The sequence below is a fragment of the Pezoporus occidentalis genome, unplaced genomic scaffold (genome assembly GCF_034315485.1).
Source record: "Pezoporus occidentalis ecotype Australia unplaced genomic scaffold, CSIRO_AGI_Poc_V1 ctg4, whole genome shotgun sequence".
NCBI classification, from domain to species: Eukaryota; Metazoa; Chordata; class Aves; order Psittaciformes; family Psittacidae; genus Pezoporus; species Pezoporus occidentalis.
This window is the reverse complement of record NW_026915724.1, coordinates 6,289,376-6,309,613: the sequence shown is the minus strand read 5'-3', so window position 1 is coordinate 6,309,613 and position 20,238 is coordinate 6,289,376. Positions and strand designations below refer to the sequence as shown.

The 20,238-nt window shown below is 38.9% G+C and overlaps 1 protein-coding gene across 5 annotated transcripts in view; it reads left to right on the top strand.

Moving 5' to 3' along the window:
• Positions 1–20,238, top strand: part of NKAIN3 (sodium/potassium transporting ATPase interacting 3) — a 355,864-nt gene that overhangs the window by 261,049 nt on the left and 74,577 nt on the right. For 4 of the 5 annotated variants that reach the window (XM_062633316.1, XM_062633314.1, XM_062633312.1 and 1 more), the window contains one exon: positions 4,001–4,198. The exons of the other annotated variant lie outside the window; for it this stretch is intronic. In XM_062633316.1, coding sequence (XP_062489300.1) covers positions 4,001–4,198 — 198 coding nt within the window. The remainder of the gene's footprint in view (positions 1–4,000; positions 4,199–20,238) is intronic. 5 annotated transcript variants of the gene reach the window in all.

The window sequence follows — 20,238 nt, the reverse complement described above, 5'->3', positions numbered from 1 at the left end:
GGAGGTAGACCAAGGAGGAGTCATAAGCCATGAAGCTGGGATTTGAGCACGGACTTAATTATTGTCAAAGATCAGAGCTCATTTTTAAGGGCAGCAAGTTTCAAAAAACAGCCCTTTGCTGGCTCTTATGACTTGCTCTTGTGACTAATACTAACCCTGCATGAGGAGTACAGCAGTATGCTTCTCTTGATGACTTCTTGCCTTCTGGCTTTCTAACAGGGTGGAAAACTAAGATAATGCTGCTAATGAGGGTCTTCGGCTAATAGCTGATGCTTATGCTTCAAAGTACTCCTACAATTAGAGCAGGTTTTCTTAACACTGGAACATATCATTTGTATCTAATGAGGATTAATGTCTCCTTGAAATTAGATACTAGAGGAATGTGTGTGTGTCCCTTATCCATGTCAACACCACTACATCTTAACTATGAGCCTAATTGGGTGTAGAGAATTACAAGGAAATGTGCTGGGATTTTCCTAGCATTGTGCATATTATCTTTTTATTACCTGTTGAAAAGTTGTTTGAATAAAAATCTTTTCTTCTCACCGGTAAAAACAGAAACTGGGTAGTCAGACAAATCTAGAGCATCCTTGATACTCTTGGGATGTGAATAGTTTTTGCCTCAACCTAATTAATGGTTATTTATAATAAACATTATAGTATGTATTAATAAAATAGTAAGTGCTAGGAAGGACTAGATACCACACAATCAACAATAAATAAAGTCAAGGTATCTAACAGTATGCTTTGTCAAGCCTTAGTGCTCTTGCACCTTTCTGTAAAATTTCAGGTGTTGACTGCTGTCTCGTGGAGGGAAAAGTGCTTCTCCTCCATCCTCCCCCAACGTGCTAATGCCTTTTGTTACAATTTTCCTAAAAGTGTATTTTTCAGATAATAAGAAGCAATGAAAGAAATACAAACTAGCATGTCATAAAGCAGAAACATACAGTGAAAAAAAAATATTTCTACAATGCATAATCATCATGTCACAGTGTAATATTTATTTGCTATACAAGGCAATCTTGGTGTGTTGAGGGTTTTTTCCTGGAGTTTTAGTGTCCTTTTACTTTACACCTGGTGACTTTAGTTAGTCTTACTTTCTCGTTAATTTTTTGCGTTGTTAGTATAGGCACTGTATATAAAGTATGCAGAAGTAAACAAAAGGAACACAATCCTTATTATTGCTCTTTAGTTTTACAATAAATCGGTCTATGCTATTATCTGTTAAAGTGTATCTAGGTTCACAACCTAAAAATAGAATAATAAAATCATAGAATGGTTTGGGTCAGAAAGGACCGTCAAAGATCGTCTACACTAACCTCCCTGTCATGGGCATGGACATCTTTCACTAGATCAGGTTGCTGAAAACCCTGCCTAATAGAAAATGTCCATTTGAAAACAAATGTAGAATTTAAGTAGATATAATGAAATTAAATGTTATCTCCAAGCACTTAGAAACAGTATTACTGGGACTTAAAGGGATTACATCGCACCTAAAAGAAAATACCTGCCGCAGCAATGATTTTCAATAATGATCAAAATTAATCCTTGGGCTGACAGCCAACACAAATCCTATATATAGTTTAAAAGCTTAAAAAACTGTAGACAGTTAAGTGGGACTCTCCATCAATAGAAGGGTGGTTGTTGGGCTGATCCTACACTCAGAAGCAAACTTCTTGCCACAGACTGGAGTATTGCTGTAGTGCTGACTGAAAAGGGAAAAGAGTAATTTCCCTAAGTCCCACATGATTTTCCTGGGAGTCCTGGTATCTGTGTTCTGCCTCCTCTTAGTTTATGGAATCTGTCTGAGAGGTTACCAGCTCAGGAAGTATAGTTTACCCACTGATGTATAGAATACAAGGCAAGATAAATGTAATGGGTCTGAAGCTCAGAAGACAGCAGCTTTCCATCCATGATTGAAATTTCAATTGTTAAATGAATCCCAACTGGATTTGTCAAAGAGACTACTTGATGTCTCTTGTACAGAGCAGGAAACTGAGTTTCTTGCTATGAAGCAGCATTCTTTTTACAAGAAATATGCAGTTTACATTACATCATCTGCTGAAGATTAAGCATTTTATAGGCATTTGCTTAATGATAGCTTGTGTTGTACACTGTGATGTTGTGATGTACACTGGAAGGTCGTACATGATCTGTTGAAAAACTTTTGAGCATCTGCTTGTACTTTCTGAAAGAATTCTGAATTTTAATTAAACATACAACTACAAATAAGCCTCTTGGGCAGCAGCTTTTCCACCATTCACAGTGTTTCCAAGCTCTGAATTCACAAATACCGAAACACACCCAAAAGTGTGCTGATATTTAAAACCTCTACACCCAGGCAAAGAGTTTTTGAATTTTCTATACTTCGGAAAATGACTATGACGATACGGGTTAATTTTTGATGCCTGGCACATTTGACTCATTTTATGGATTAAGAACCTCCAAGAAGTTAGAGAGGAGTGTGCTTCAGCCACTAACAACAAAAAAGGATTGATTTTTGTCAGGCTTTCTTCTATTGATTGGCAGCTTAACATTTATCAGCTCAAACAGCTTATGGCTGCCATTTTGTGAAGTAATGTTTTAGAGGTCAAGCTAATGCACCAGATGGTTTTGTTTGCATTTCTGAAACTGATCTTTGCTGGGCCATCATTACCTACTTTTACCTGCTTCCAGGACTCAGAACATAATAGACACAGTGAAAAGTAATTATAGAAAGATGTTCTCCCAGCCTTATCCAGAATTTTTGAATAATAATAATATATTTTTTTTTTTTAAAAAGGCAGCAAGTGTGGTCATGACGTCTCTTTTGGTTTTAATCAAAGAATTTAACTATAATGTTGTTGTTTCCTTCTCTGCATGACTAGCAGCCTTTAAATATGAACCTGACTGTCTAGTTAAGCATCTCTAAACATGACCATCAAGTCAAGCAATTTATTTTAATCACCCCAAGACCCAAACATAAGTGTATCCCAGAAATGATTTTATTTCTAAGAGATGTTTGTTCTGACCACATGACTAATTCTTACATTTTAAATGTGTCAGCAACATTTAACATGCTGTTTCCCTATGCAAATTTACCATTTTTCTGTGCCACTGGTGTGAACTAACCAAGCACGAACTCTGAAACAGGGCATAATAATCAAAACTTAAAGAGAAAAAAAAAAATTAAAAGAGAAAATACCCCTTGAGAGCAAAGAAAGATTTGACACTGGAGCCACTAACATCACAATTCATTTCCACAGTTGTGATAACAGTTATAAAGTGTTACCTTGACATATTTGCTACACACTAACCTGCATGGCAAATCCATATTGCTACTCAACAAAGACTTACTGAAAAAATGAGAATTAAGTGTGTGTGTATTGCTTGACAGATGACATTTCTTACAGTTGACAGTTTTTAAAAACACTTGATAACACTGTGCAATCTTTGGCATTGTTTTATGGAGAAAGCCTTGGCTGTTTCCTGAGACCTTATATTTATAATTATATTTTCATTAAACTGAATTGTCTGTCAGCTCCTGATTTTAAAAGTTATTTTCATATTGCAGATGAAAATGTTCTGAACCAACATGAAGGAATGACATGCAAAGTCAAAAGAGAAATGCCTCATCAACTGTAAATAATGCTTCAGCAAATCTGCATTTTAAGGGTAAAGAAGTTATGGAGACCAAAACAGCAAAGCAGATTTCTTACTGCTAACTGGCAGTAACAAAGACTGGCAGAATATAATTCAGCTGTCAATTTTCAGGTGTGGCCAGAATAAGCACAGTTAACAGAGGAAAACAACAGGACTCCCGCAATTGGAATGTGGACCAAATGTTCCTTTCGTCAGGATGAAAATAAACAGCCACAGACAGACTGACAGGCCAGATTTTCAGAGATGCAAAGGGCAACAGGGGTATTTTGTGGGCATATGGCTGTCAATTTTGCACACACTTTTTACAATTACCTTGGAGTTGAGAGGTTTTCACACTTCTTCCTTCCCTTTCTCCTAGGAAACTGATCTCATGACCTTTAACATCTCAATGCACCGCTCTTGGTGGCGGGAACACGGGCCGGGCTGCATACGAAGGGTGGTGCGTCCTTCTGCCCCTGGCATCCTGGAGGATTATTCCTACGTCTCCGTGACAGGCTGCATCATTGACTTCCAGTACCTAGAGGTCATTCACAGCGCTATCCAAATACTCCTCTCTGTAAGTTCAAGTTTCTTTTTGCAGTCGGATTCCAGCAGTCCTTTCGCATGCAGCCTGCTGCTGTTTGGTGTCTTTCTCCTGACAGAGGGATGTAGTAGGTGATGGATGACAGCACAGATTTTTAGTTGGTTTTGATTTTTTAAATATCTCTAATTTTGAACTAGAGAATGATATTCACATTATTAAAATGTGCACTGCTCCTGTCTCACAAAGCTCTGTGCAGCCACAATCTCCATTCTGGCCTTTGATGGAACAGGTGAAAATTAACTCAGGTTCTTGGGTCTCATTCATTGAGACATATACAGCAAAGGAGAGCAAATTAGTTCAAGATTAATTTGGTTAAAGCTTTCTGAAGTTCACAATCAATGATGATATTTATTCAGGCCTGAATGTACATATATTTTACATCGTATATGGCTGTGTTTCTTCCCAAAGTGAGATATGGTTGTAACTCTTGAAAAAGGTCAGAGAAGTATTAGAAATTAAAGTACCCATTTATATTTAACCATGTTGTTTGTTCTTTCCTGAAAGCTCTGCATTATCAGAATATTCCACCTCCGTGATTGGAGTTGCAATACCAGTCAAAAACTGCGAATACAAGAACTCACTACAAAATGCCTGCAGTGCAGGAAAGCGCTGGGCTGGATAAGTTGCTTTGGGAGCAACAGCCCAGTCTTGGACACAGTCTTTCCTTAGTCTGATGGCTGCTTCTGCTTGTGATTAAAAGTTGTTTGGCGTGAGCTGCATGTGATCTTTTAGAAGTGTTAGCTCTTTCTATACAAAGTTGCATGTAGTACGGCGTATCCGAAATAGGTGCACAGAGGTCTGATACACCCCAGATGCCCAGACCTATTCTGAGAATATAAATGCTCGTAGTTTGTTGTCCTAATGATGGTGATCAGTGCTTGTCAGACAATGTGAGAAGAGATGCAGTCTGCAGTCCGCACCTACTAGTCAGGTGAGCTACCTGGTCTGAACAACCAAAGGGCTGGGTATTCCTGGTCTATTTAGTACTTCACACTGTTTTACTGACTGGATGGTAAATATTTCCACTAGCAAAGTAGAAGGGATCTGCATGATAAATCTCACTCATTAGTTTAAATTTACTTTCACATTTTAATGTGGTTTTTTTTTTCAAGATAAGGACATCTCTCTTTTGAAAGAAAATAGTTAGTGTATGTGGCTGTATCTGTCATCCTGTCCAACTGTCTTGAATGAAGTAGTCTGGAAGTTCAAGGTAACTTCTTTTCATTACTAAATGCCTTTTGTAAGATGCTGAGTGCTCTTTCCTTGCCACTGCTTTTACTCAGAATTTGGTCAATTTGTATCTTACATCAGTGATTAATGAACTTCCACTTGACAATCCAGGTCTGAATTAGCAGACTTGGTTAGTGGACCAGTGACATCACATGCACCTGCACAAGCTATGTGTCTGCTCCTGTCAGCTTCTCAGGCATCAGTGATATCACAAACACCTACATAAGCCTTCTCCTGACTGTTGTTCAGTCAGGCAGCAAAGACAGGATCTTTTCCAGTGAAGTCAAAGTTTAATTTTCTTGAGGCCCAGCCCTGTGTATGTCACCATACATTATAACGTTTCTGTGAAAGCAGACCTTGCAGAAGAATTTTGCACACTATATCTGTAAAGCTCAACTGAATGCACCTTCCTTACTCTAGTGAGGGCCTGGTATTCAAAGAAGGTTCTTTTTCCTCTCTTGTCACACAGCATCATTCCCTCTGTTTCATAAGGCTGTCCAAGAGAAACTGGAGTGTGGTTGGTTTAAAAGGAGAAAACCATGACTATTTCCAGTATTACCTTACTTCTATAAGGAAATATGTTTTGTGTTAGAAATTTTTAGAATTTTCTAGATTCTTTGTGATTAGAAGCAAATTTAGAGTTCAGTTGGAATCAGGAACAGTTTTTTCCTCTGCATTTGTCAGTGCAGTACTATTCTGGTCAAAATTTACGAAATGGAAGGAACACAAATATTAGTATTAAAATAATAGAATAAAAACAGTTAATAGATGCAAACTGAAAGAAACATGAAAATGGAAAAGTATAAAAACTATGTAATAATTACAAAGCATAAGATGTAACAGGCCTTCCCTTTCTTATGGAGTAAATGATTGCCTGGAACAATCATAAATAAATTCTGGATACAATTCATTACAATTCATGAAACGAGTTCAAAATGTGCCAGGAACTTGTAAGGCTTGACTGTGAATTAAATAGTTGCCAGTTTCAGGTATTGCTTTCGACTGAAATACACAATGTTAAAATTAAAATCACATACGCAAAGTAAGGTTTTTTTTTTCCAGTGTTAGTATCTTGCTGTCCCACCTGTGGCATGCTATGATTAGCATGCCATGAGTCTGTACTTCAGTTCCCATTCTGAACTGTAATTTAGGATTATTTAATTTTTTCTCACACGGGAGAGAAGTCACCACCTAGATGATCAAATTTGTTGCAGTTTCCTCCCATTTCCTGAGTACTGTTGGCCTGAGCAAGTTCCCATTCATTTTGGATGCATAACTGCTTTCCTAATTGGGGTACCAATTTCAGTTGCTAGTTAAAAGGTCATTGAGTTTGCCTTTTCACAGTACTGAAGAATTGTAGATCCTTCTTTTTCCTTTTCCTAGTATGTAGTCCTAAAAGTAGCTTATTCCTTTTTGGACCTTACAACCTACTTAATTTTCATAACATTTTTATGTAGCAGTGGTGGCGTAACAAACCATTTTACAGTGTAACAAAAACTTTATTGGTATAACAAATCATTTTATCATGCTAACCCTTCTCCAAATGATCAGGAAGGTGCACACTTCCATTTGGAAGGGAGTTAGAGCCTCTGTAAGAAGAAATCCCTCCAGGGGTAAATATTGGATACCTGTGGAGACACATAACTGGCTAGCAGCAGTTCTCCATTTTTCAAAGGTGACTTTTCTCTTTTTTTTTTTTTTTTAACTGGCATGGAATTTTTTATATGCACAGATTACTGCAGCTGGGACTAGATTGGACCCTGCTTCAGGGAGCAGGCTCAACAGCCGTTTCTTTAATTCTGACACAGTAAAGCTCTTTTTGTATTTGCTTTATAGTGGTTTCTAAAAAAAAAAAAAACTATCTTTTCTTGATGAAACAGTCACTTTGCTTCTCATCCTGATTCTGGGTGGCCCTTGAAGTGACTGGAAGTTGAAGGTGTTAAACATTTCTTTCAACTCAGGTGAAATCAAGAGAAATATGAGAGAATGGTATGAAATTTGCAGAAAAGAAGAGACATACCTAAAACCTAGACCTAGAAGGGGTGAAAAAATGTAAGAAAGAACAAACTCTAAACCTAGAAGCATACAAAGCATTTGAACTGTTCAGCATATTGATGCTGACCAAATACAGGTCCATCTGTTGCCTCTTATAAGTGTCAATTACAGAAGCCCCTAGGTGACACCAAGACGTAGAGATGAGCAACACTTATCACAAAAAAAATCCCACTCCTGCAGAGTGGCCTGGTTTTCACTACACTATAAAGTCAGGCAAAGGTGTAATATAGGATGATTAAGAGTATTGAGTCCTTTCCGTTGTGGAGTGAAAAGCAGTGAACATACCTGCCTAAGGTAAAGTTAGGCACAAATCAGTGGAGAATAGCTTATCAGTAACACTACCAAGTGCAAAACATGGCCAGAAAAAAGGTATTATTTTTTACAGAATGAAGCTGTAATATCACAAATGTAGGAAAAAGCACATGTGGAAGCCAAATTTGGAGCTGGATAATGTGGCGACCATGAGTCTGGATGATTCTCCTGCAAGACAGATAGTCTACATCTATACACATAAATTAAGCATGCCAGTGGAACTGGGTACTGAAGCCAACTGGGTCAGAACAGCTCACATCTCTGCTGATGGTCTCAGCCTCCAAAACCAGCCTAATTGGCTCAAGCTACCCAGTGGGAATAATCTGTGGGAGTATTCTCTTGCGCAAAACTGTGCCTGGGAACTGTGTGCGGAGAGTGGTGGCTAGAGCAGGCCAACCTCCCACACACATAGCGGCATGGGCGACAGTGTGCCAGTGCCAGGAACGCTCCCAGGCATGCAGAGGAATTCCCTCCTGTTGATGCAGCTGCACCAGTAGAAGGGGAGTGGGCAAATGTCCAGCCACAATTCATTCCTCAGAGCAGGCTGAGGCAGGAGCTTGCAGGAAGCAGTTAGATAATCTATTTACCTAGAAGGGTGCAGAAGAACATGTTAATTTTTAAATCCCTGCTGGAGAAACTTATCCCCTACATTTTTGACATGGTAGGGAAAAGGATGTTTTCACATGACATCTTGTGGTTACAGTGACATTTATGAGATGCCGTTCGGGGGCATTCTGTCCTATTAAGGTCTTCTACCATCCTAATGAGGGAATGCGTGAGCATCTCCAGCCCTGCATTAAGCAGCATGTCTGTCTTGCGTCCACTGTTGTGCCACCTCAGATGAAGAATGGGGCATAGAGCTGAAACTTTGGCTGGATAAGGATTGAGTTTCTTTGCTGTTTTTGAATGTCCTTTCACTCTTGGATGCATTCTCTCTTGATGTTCAGACAGAAAACAAAGCTGAAAACACCTTGAATTTGGGGTACAGGTCTGCAAGGATTCAGATGTTCTCTATTTATTGTGGGCAATAATTTCATTTATATTTGGCCTTACTCTGGTCTGCAAGAAAGGTTTGTCTTTTACGTAAATGGTTGTGCGAAGATGCTATCAAAAGTAGCGGAGCATGGGTTTGTTTTGAAACGTTCTTTGATGCTGTAGAAACCATTGGGGCCCAAACTGTTAAGAGTTCCAATGTTATTTTCCCCATACACCATCACTTGCATAAGGAAATGATAAGTAATGTGATCTGCTTACATTTCTGAATATCTGTCACAGCCAGTACCTCATACTGACCCTGACCCCACGCAACTACCTCACTTTGTGAATTTCTGCCCTGCTGTCTTCAAAGAATCTGCCAAATATTGGTTATTTAATATGAAAATGAATTATGACATTTGGTAGACCTAAATGCTTTGTTTGTCAAAGAAAAACAGAATTTAATTAAAACCCACATTTAGAAGATCAGACATTAAAATGGAAGTTTTGCATTTCGTGTAAATAATTAATTGAGGGAAACATTATGACTATTGAGCTAGAGAGCCACTAAGATCAGGGACAGTGCTCAAGTGGCTTAATTAATTTCAGATCATTGACAAAGCTTTTACTTCTGAGCTTTCGGGGCTAATTCAGATGGCTCTTCCTCTATCCTGATGTTAAGATTGCTTTGTGTATGCCATTTGAAAAACTCCACAAGGTGTTCCAAAAGAGGTTGCAAAGCAGCTTTTGCTCCTCCCCTCAGGCAGCCAGAGCTACAGTTTGGTTTGTATTCATTTAAATGTAGCAAAAGGGCTAATGGTATCAATATGTAATGTAATTCCCTCAGGGTGCTGCAGCAGTCCTTTTTTTCCCATTAGTTAGGGCCCTGTTATTTTTAGAATTGGTCAGAAAAGGATGCTAGGAAGCACAACATATATATTGTTCTCCAAAGAAAACCCCTGCAGGGGCTGGCACCGGTGCTCAGGCAGGTTCCTTGCTCTCTTTCCATTTCCTTGAGTGACGTGTGATTGATTAAGAATATTGGTCAACATCAGCATGTGATCGGAAAACATGAGTTAATTTAGCGTTAAGGACTACAGGAATGGTACATGAGTAAAATACAGTTACCCTGTCTGTCTTTTCTTGAATTTTTGTTTGCAACTTTTCACCTTCTTGGTTTAGGAAGCAGTTAAAATGTCTTCCATAATCAACATTTGCACAAGTGACATGGAAAACTAACTTTGCATTGTCTGCAGAGCTGAACTTCAGTATTACTCCAAAAGAAAGGGTATGAAAGATATGCCTATTCTTATTCTTCTTCCACCTCATAATCATCATATCATCATCATCATCACAATAATAAACACTTGTCTCTTACCCGTGTGAACAATCAGTTAGGGTAGGCTGTTGACTTCTTACAGATTCATTAGTAAGTTTAGCATGATAACAAGATTATTGAATATCAGAAGAACTTTTTCAGCCTGGGCAATGTTACAGAGGAGTTGTCAGTCCCTGGAAGAGACTGCAGAGAGCCTAGAGGCTTGTGCAAACCTATGGTCTTTGTTATTACTCCCAGTGCTTTGTAATAGATGTTTCATTGTATTTGTATCATAATCTACACCTTGTGCAATTCCTCCAGTGTTTATGGCATTGGATCAGGGATGCATACAGTCCACTTCACCTTTGCAATATCAAGCTTTCCATGTTAAATAAGTAAAAACAGAATAAAAACTAGTGAGAGACTGTATCTGCACCTATGTTCTAGAAATGGCCTTGTGCTTTCTCATTTAATCAGACCTCATTACTCATGGTCATGTGTAGGTGGTCAAATACACAAGTATATTTGTCTAATTACCAGTCTGGGTAAATAAACCAGCTGTATGAGACAGAATCAAGAAAAATCTGTGTTTTTTTCCATCTCAATTGTCCTTTCCAGGGAAGTCTGCTCTTTCAAGCAGCTCATTTAAAAGGAATTGAAACCACTTATATTACAGTTATTTGCATGTTCATTTATTCATTGAGTGTTATGTTGGATTTGTGAAAAAACAGGCAACTTCAGCAGCAGAGCTGGTTAAAGATGAGGAGATAGGGAACAGCAGTTTAAGCACTAGCAATATAGATAGTAGTGCCTTCACCTTGTCAACTAATCAATATGAGAACTAAATTGTTCTAGACATTTTGCAGGTGTTTGATATGGATTTGTTTTCCATTTTACATAAAAATTACTATGGCATTTTTTCAATATTGTACAAAAAAACAATGAAATTACATGCAGCTATTATGAAATATTTTTATTTACACAAAAAATATTTAAATATAAAAGTTGATTGTCTATTTTGATTGGGTTTAGTTCATTAATATTTCAATCAAAATATGCAGAAACATGAGATAAATGGAAGACTTGGAAAATACTCAATATTTTGGCCCTTCAACTATTGCTCAAAATTACCCCCCCTATGGCAGAGTTACTGTAATGCTCAGTTAAATACTTTAATTCAGATCCATTTCCAGTATTTTCAAGTTAACCTGAACTGACAGTGAACAGGAAACTGTAGCAGCCCAATGCATAGAAAACTTGGTGGTCACAATACAAGGCAGCATCTCAGCATCTCTGCAAATAAGCAGAAGAGGTGGTGGAACAGGTAAATACATGTTGAACTGCCTCAGGAAACTTGTATGCTTACATGCTATGTTTAGAGCTGAGCAGAATGCTGAATGCTGCGCTAGGAACTGGGAAATTATGAGAAAGTGGAAAGTGTAACAAAGATTGGCAATTTCAATATTTTTTTAGAGAACAAGGAAATCCAGTGCTTTTCATTTAGAAAAATCAAAACAGTATTTCCTTTGTATTTTAGGGATATTTTATTGACTACATTTTCTGTAGCCATAAACTGTTTGATGGGCTACTGAGACACCAAGGAGCCTGAAAATTCAGGAAGTCAGAGCATGGTGGTCCCAAGGATATTTGTCTTCAAACCTCTGGGGACACTCCTGAGCTTTCAGCAACTTCTATGGCAATCAGTGCATGATAGTTTCCTCTGAAGGTGGAATCAAATTCATGCCTTTCTGCCAACCTGCAATTCAGTGCAAACAGATCTGCCCCATCTCCAGCAGCGTGCTGCAGATCATCTCCAGTTTGAAAGTTGATAAACCAACCAAGGAAGTGAATCTTCTCTAGGCTAAGTGTTTGGCAGCTCTGGCTGAATAGGCTTGACTTTGGTGGGGCTTTTTTTTTTTTTTTTTTCAGAAAACACAATTCTAATTGATTTTTACTTGCAGATCTGCTTTTAAGTAATGAAAAGGTATTTTACCAAGAGTATATACTTACTAAGAATACTAAGATTCCTTAATCTTTGTCATGATTTAAGCCCACCCGGTGACTCAGAACCACACAGCTGCTCCCTCACTCGCCCCATTTCTTCCTCCTCCTGCTCCCAGAGGGATGGGGAGGAGAATCGAAAGAATGTAACTCCCAGGGGTTGAGATAAGAACAGTACAGTAACCAAGGAATAACACAAACCACTACTGCTACCGAAATAACAAGGGGAGAGAATACAACCGCTCACCACCCGCCAACTGATACGCAGCCCGACCTGAGCAGTGCTCTGGGTCTTCGAGGTAACTGCCCCCAGTTTATGTAGTGGGCATGATGTGCTGTGGTATGGAATACCTCTTTAGCTAGTCTGGGTCAGGTGTCCCCTCCTCCCTGGCAGAGCATGAGACTCAAAAAGTCCTTGGTCAGAGTAAACATTTGAACAATAACTAAAAACATTGGTGTTATCAGCGCTGTTCTCAGGCTAAAGTCAAAACCACAGCGCTGCACCAGCTACTAAGAAGGAGAAAAATGACTGCTGCTGCTGAACCCAGGACAGTCTACATCTGCACATGTAGCGTAAAGGATGCAGACAAATTAGAGGCAAGCATCACGCTACTGTCTCTGATCCTAACAGCAACAGGTCTGTGCTCACTCGTACTCATCGTGATGATTCCTCCTGCATATTGTAGTTGATAACCATGTGACCAGACTTTCTTATACAGGGGAAAAATATTCACTGATTAAAACCCATCTCTGTATGAGCTTCCACTGACAGGACATTTTTCTTTTAATCATGCACTGAATTCACAGCCTTGCTCTTCCATTAAAATTTATTGCCTGAATGTGACCTGACTGCTGAAAGAATTCTTCTTTTCTCTTGACTGCAGTCCCCTATGGTTTACAACACTGTCTGTTTTGTCCTAGGGAAATAAGAGAAGCCAGAGCAGGAATTTCACTAAACAAGCAGTGAAACAGCTCATACTCCTCAAGCTTTGAGGGAATGATTTGGTTTTCACCAAGGAAGAAAGTCAGTGTGCATATGTGCTCCTCTCAGAACAACTTCACAGAAAGACAGACAAGGTTTTCTGGGAAAATGCATTTTGATTTAGGAAGATTGCAATCCAGAGGCTTATGTTCTGCAAATCCTGCCTTTATAGCTTTCCTAGCTAACGCTTCTGGCCCACATTGTGTGATACTTCTATCTTTTGAGAGTTCTTTCTTCACTATCTAGAGTTGTGATAACTGCTGATAAACTTCTTGTAACTCTTTCCTTTATATTTCTTCAAAGCAGGGCAGGGAATCCAACCAACTGATACAAGTCCCAGCACAGGGTGTGCTCCCCTAGCACCAGCATAAGTGACTGTTTTGGACAGGGTGCATGGTGGACTTGTTATATGGCTGATCCACCCCTTGGCTACATATAACCACTGAGCTCCTACCAGCTTTCCCATGAAAGAGTCTGGGCATGGAAACATTCTAGTTCATGCAAAATCCTCTTGACAAAGCATGTGGGGAAAGGCACTGAGTTGCAGTAGTGATGCCAGAGTAACTCTTTTGCTACTTCGCTGCCTGCCATAGGAGGTGGCTGCCGCAACAGTCTTCATTCACAGATTAAGTTTTCATAGCTGCATGGGGAGGAAGGAAAGGGGGGACTAATAGCCCATGAGACTCATTCACACAGGTAGCAGAGTATTGGTGACACTGCAGTACAACAAGAGAAACTAATAAAAAGTTTATATATGAGTACAGTCAAGATGCTTGTTGATAAGTACCTAAGAAGTGACAGTATTCCAGTAGTAATTACATAAAGTTTCCTCATAAATTTTCCTTTTTTTCTGTTTGAATTTGTTTTTTCAGTGGTTATCAGGCTTGCCTAAGGGAGAAAGCACTTTTAATACACTTTTACAGAACAAAAGAAATTAGTCTCATGTCATGGAAGGAAGACTGACAAACACAGGTGAGAAGGATGGGGGTTGAGATTGTGGCTAGGAATACGTATATATAAGGATTTTTGTGTTCTCTGAAGATTCAGAATAGATAGAGATCGAGTGAAATGGATGCTTGAGGCAATTCTTTGCTGTGGTTTGATTATGATTTGAACAGGTAAGATTGCTAGTGGTCTTGAAAGGGAGAATGATGTGAATTACTTTCAGCTTGTAAGTTTATGTCTCCTGTCAATAACTATTCTGACAGAACAAAATCACCTTAAAGTAGAAGTCTGAAAAGCAAATTTAATATCTTCTCACCCTTGTAGAATATGTAGAAAGCTTCAGCTGAAACAATTGCCCACACAGAAGGACAAAAATGATGAATAATGGTGTTCCTCTGCAATTCTGATGTTAGTCTGAATGAAAATAATAATTGAATAAATCAGATGTTGTGGAAAACATCTGCTAGATCTCTGATACAGGTAAAGATTTTTCAAGAATTCATTCCTAGTGATGTGGAACCTTTCTAGATTAACTTTCCATTTCCTCCTATGTAAATCCCTGCCATGTAGATTAACTGATAATCATTGGAATAACAGTAAAAGGTGCCAGATATTTAAACAGCCTCTTAAAAGAATATGATCATTTCCATTTTGTAACTAGTTTATTTTTACTTTTTCATTAACTTACAATGCACCTGATATACTCACACTTGTAGTTATACACAGATTCAAATAAATAGTTAATATATAAAGATCAACATAGAAAACTAAACCTACATGGGCATCAGCCAAATGCAGCAGACATTTGAAACTTCTGGATGTCATTTTCTCGATGTCAGTGAGTTTAGTGTCCATGAGAGCAGAAAATGAACCATCAAAGTGATTGTTGACCAAAACCAAACTGTAAAAGAAAATTTTCTGTGTTCCATTTGTTATTTTTAGAGAGTGCTGGAAGCCACATTTAATTCATTTGTGGACCCAAAGCACAGCCTCACATAAAAACACATTTCACTCCTCAATAATGAAAGTCTTGTTACCTGTGCCATCATGTTATTCACTGGTAACATGGACCATATCTGCCTCATAGAATCATAGAATTATGGGTTAGAAAGGACCTGGAAGATTGTCTAGTTCCAACCCCCCTGCCATATGCAGGAACATTTTCCACTAGACCAGGTTGCTCAAAGCCCCATTCAACCTGGCCTTGAACACTGCCAGTGATGGGGCAGCCACAACTTCCTTGGGCAGCCTCTTCCAATGTATCACCACTGTCATAGTGAAGAGTTTCTTCATTATACCCAACCCAAAGCCGCTTGGTTTGGAAAGATGGTTTACTCCAGCTCTTGCTAGACAGTTCATTTTTCCTCCTGCATACAGGATGCACAGTGTGCACAGGGGAGAGTGTAGCATGTATAGAGTGATAGAGAAATGGAGCCTGGGAAGCAGGAAGTCCAGTTGCCTGGTAGCTAGTTGTTTATCAAATATTCACTCTCACAGGGAGTCATGTATCTAACAAATAAGGGTGCCAGGTGCCCTGTTAGTGCGTAATTTAATGTACTGCAACAGTACTATAGCTTCTATACCATGTATGGGGGATTGTCCAATTTACTCGTGTAATAGAGTGCCTGAAAGAGTTTGGTGTTTGCTTTCAGCTTTAAGCCTTTTGGAAATTCTTCTTACTTCACTGATTTGTGGATTTTGTTCATAGACAATGGAGATGGGATGCCATGGGAAGCCTGTAGACAAAAAGCATAAATAACATAGAAATATCCCAGACACTTGGCTTTTTTTCATGGTGTTAGATCGGCAGATGCTCCTACCTCCATGCTGAGAATATTTTATAATCACTGGTGTTTTCTCCTTTGGTCTGTTAGCTTCAGTCTAGAGGTGCCACTTGAAAGTAGCCAAATAGCGATTTTTCTTTTTCATAGGGGAGTCATTTATTTTTATTAAAATGTTGTAAACTAACGCCACTAAAACACACCACCATTTTCACCAGAAATAATTCTGGTGAAATAAATGGAAATACGCAGTTGTAAAGCTGATGCAAGTGAAAAACAAGCCCCTAGGTGCTCATTGATAACGAATTTATATAGGAAACAATGAATAAGGAGAAGATTGCCTAGACTTTGCAGTTTCCAGGACTTTCATGTATTTTCTAGCAGCATTATTGAAGCTGGGCACTCATTACAATAAATAGTGTGTTTCTAGACACTCATTTCTTTGTAGGATTTTACAGAGGAAATGGAAAGTGTATTCCCTCTGGTGAGAAGGAATGCATCCACACATGCTATATAGGGTGCCTGATTTCAGGAAAGACCATTAAATGAGTATTACCATGATATGTTTATTTATAACTACCAGCCACCGTGTATCATGTCATCTGAAGGAATAATGTCATCTAGAAAAACGCTTTACTCATTTAAAGCTCACCTAACTTGCATTTATTTTGGTTTGAAATGCTTTGAACAGAAATGACATTGAAGAGCACTTGAGCTATAAACCCTCTTAAACCGTTTCACTTTCATATTAATCTTCTTGACCCCTTTCTGGAGGGGAAAGTCTTTCAGCAGTAGATGTCAATGTGGGAACTGTATCTTTCGGGGTCTCCTTTAGAGCCTGAACAGTTTCAGAGACTTCAAAGAGGGACTGGAGAGAGCTGGAAGATGCAGAGGCACCATACTTCTCTGTTCGTTGTCACCTGGGAAAGTTTTACCAGTGAACAAAGGAATTTTACAGCTAACCGCAGCCATTTCTCTCCTCCTTTGAATAAGCCATGCCAGGCACCACACCAGCTCATGAAGCCTGCAGCTGGGTGATAAGGAAACTGGGGACAGACTGCCTCTTCTCAGCCCCATTTTTCAGGCTCAGGGACCACAGCGTGTAAAAATGTGCTGCGACTGGGAGTCTGACCTTGTATTTGTGACAACTGCATTGCAGGCTGAATGACAATGACTGTCCCGTGCATCAGAAACAATTACATATCTCTGGCTGCTCCTGCTTCAACACCAACACCTGCTCCACAGATTAGGACCCCCCTGATCTACAGGGGAAGAATTTTTTAGCATGGTGGAGATTGATGACTTCCATCCAGTGAGAAATTGAAGCACTTTATCATGTAAAATAAGGCAAACGCACACAGTAAATAGAAATATTCTGAAATGAGTTAGGAACTTTGTAGCTTGCCCTGGTGCAGACAAGCTGAATTTTTGAGGAAGGTCATACAGAAGTTTTCCACAGAATAAAGTATGAGCTTTGATTCTGCTTTTACTTGTGCAAAATTAAAAATGCAAACAAAGCAAGCGGGATGTGGGATTATCCGCACAGCTTTGAAGTGGTAGTTGGAGTGCATCCGTTCTTATGATCCAACATATTCAAAACAATAAAGATAAAAGTAATGCTTTACATGGAATATCATCTGTGCCTTTAGGATATGCAAAGACTGCCTTGAAAAGTTGTGCATATTTCCATGGTAAATTAAGCCCTTTTTTTTTTTTTTTTTGTCGGAATTCCTTTCATTTGAGGAAACAGAGGCTCTTGAGAATGAAAGTGCATCTGCACAGTACAGACTCACTTTCCCACTCCTTTCATCTCTTATTTTGCAGTTTCTAATTTGTCGCTGAGATCAGCATTTTGGTCTCTGGCTCAGATTATGATTTTCTGATAAAAGAGACATTTCAACAGCAAATAACTGAACAGTGAGGAACAAGGAGAATAAAGATGCATTTAGGGCTGAGCCTGACTGTTTACACCTGTCAGAAATAGCAGACTTTGCCAATTACCCTAATCATGAATACGTTAAATTGAAATTCACTTCCTACACCTGAGCCATGTTCATTTTGAACACAAACCATAGTAATAAAAAGCAAATGCAGTATTCCCTTCTTGAATCCATAGAGTTAGTTTGCTTTAGTGAGCTTGCTCTACTTAGTGATAGAATTCCCTACCAGGAGCAAAAATATAGGACGTATGTCTATAATTTATTGATTTGTCCTTACAGGGTATGTTTGTGTGAATATAAACTGCACGGTATATAGTTTTGTCCTTGAAGAATACATACAGTTCTAATCTGTAAGATGCCATGTCCCTGGACAATTAGAGTTCTGTATTGCCAAGCTCAAATTCTAGGTGCTTCAAGGAGTTCAAGCAGACATTTAAAAAAGAGAAACAGGTTTTGTAACTCTGTTCTGTCAGATAGACTACATAAACACAGGAGCTGGGCTGGTTTACATCAGAATGCATTTGGTTATTCACTACACAATGGACTGAATAATCCTATAAATATTTATGAGCAAACCACAGAGGATTTACTCTTTCTTCCAGCATGTGGAGATTTTATAATGTGCACCGTGTTAGTTCAAAGTAGAACCTAATGTTTTGGTTACTGCTTAATGTATCTAACAGCATGGCTCTGCGTCACATATGCATACTCTCTAGACAGTTACAGACAATATTTTAGGCTGTAATTCAGGAGGAACTAGTCTATGACCACCAATACATGCCAAATATATTTGTCAATACACACAGCATACATTGGGGTTGAAGAGCATGTAAGGTAGGAGCTGCTCTGCACTTGGACCTGAGGCAGCATCAGCCGGCTCTGTGGGTTAGTAGTTCCTAATGAGTAACTCAGTATGGGCAACAATCCTAGTGGACAGGAATGGAGAAAAATAAATGAATAAACTAATAATTAAAAAAAAGTAAAATAATAATAATAATTTTAAAAAATCATAAACTAAACCAACCAAATAAACAAACCCCCAAGAGAATCAAATTAGATTTTATTGGTTGGATTTTTTACAGATAAAATGGCTTTAAGAATGCCAACTGCCAACTTGATGAGCCTTATGGTCTGCAAAGCTGCCCTGTTCCTAAAATGGGTAATTTATTTGTTTGGTTTCTGATGCTATCCCATGAGCAAGACTATGCTCAGTTCAAATTTAATATCAATATCTTTCAGTTAAAAGCAATTTCCATGCTTCCCTTATCCACCTCTTCTATGATTCACTTTTAGTCATAAAATAAACTGCAGTCTCCCTTCGTAGAGCAAGAAATTTTCTTCCTTCCCACTTTTCCCTTCCCTATCAACTTTCGAACATTTTTTTTTACATTTGTCAGTGGTTCTAAACTGAGAGCTAAGTCATTTATGTTCATGTTCTGACATTTGTCTCTGCTGATGATCAATCACTCTGAAGAGCACACATAGACAAATGTCATTAATTCAGGTTTCTGTTGAACCCCAATTTGGGTTCTGTTAAAATCAGAACCTCTAATTCTGAACACAACGGATGCCCTTGTACAAGCAAATGGAAGAGTAAGGTGTTATTTATCCAATTCCCATACCCATGGGAACAGGGTAACATTTGATGGGTAAGTTTGTTACAATTCTTGCAGTATTATCCTTCATACTGATAGCGTGCATTTTTATTAGTGTTTCATTTCTGATGAGAATTGGCTTTTACAGCATCTCTCAGCCATGCCAGCTTGCTGTGCTGCGGTTCACATCACCGAGATATCTCTAAGTACATGAGCTGGATCCCCTCTGCATGAAACTGTCCTCCTGGAGGACATATCGGGCATGAGAGACCCAAATGGGCATTCAGCTGGTAGGATCAGATCCAGTCCAAAAACTAAAGCCAAACCAAAACAGAACCTGATGGGTGTGAAGCGTGACTATGAGGTTCTCTGGTCCAATTGTTTGGCTGTACAGTTCTGTGCCTGCTGATCTGTGCTGCTTGCTAGTGTAGACACAGCCCTGGTCATCACTGTCATTAAGGTTGTCTACCAACATATAAATCTGCTTAAAATTTTCCTTAGTATGCTAACACCTGAAAATAAGTTAGCTGAACTACCAAAACTTTTCTCAGAATAAGACCAAGATAAAATGCTCTACCCTGCCAATTAGAAAAAGTGAAGAGATATAGAACAGGATGTTGACATCTGCAGGGAGGAAGAGATGAAGGAGAATCCTCTAATGTTCAACATTTCTGCTCCCTGACTACACAGAAATCTGATGAAATCCTGTTTCAGTAACTTCTCTGTCCTGGGTTCAGCAGTAGCAGTCAATTTTTCTCCTTCTTGGTAGCTGGTGCAGTGCTGTGTTTTGACTTCCAGCCTGGGAACAGTGTTGATAACAATGATGTTTTCAGTTGTTGCTAAGTAATGTTTACCCTGACCAAGGACTTTGTGAGCCTC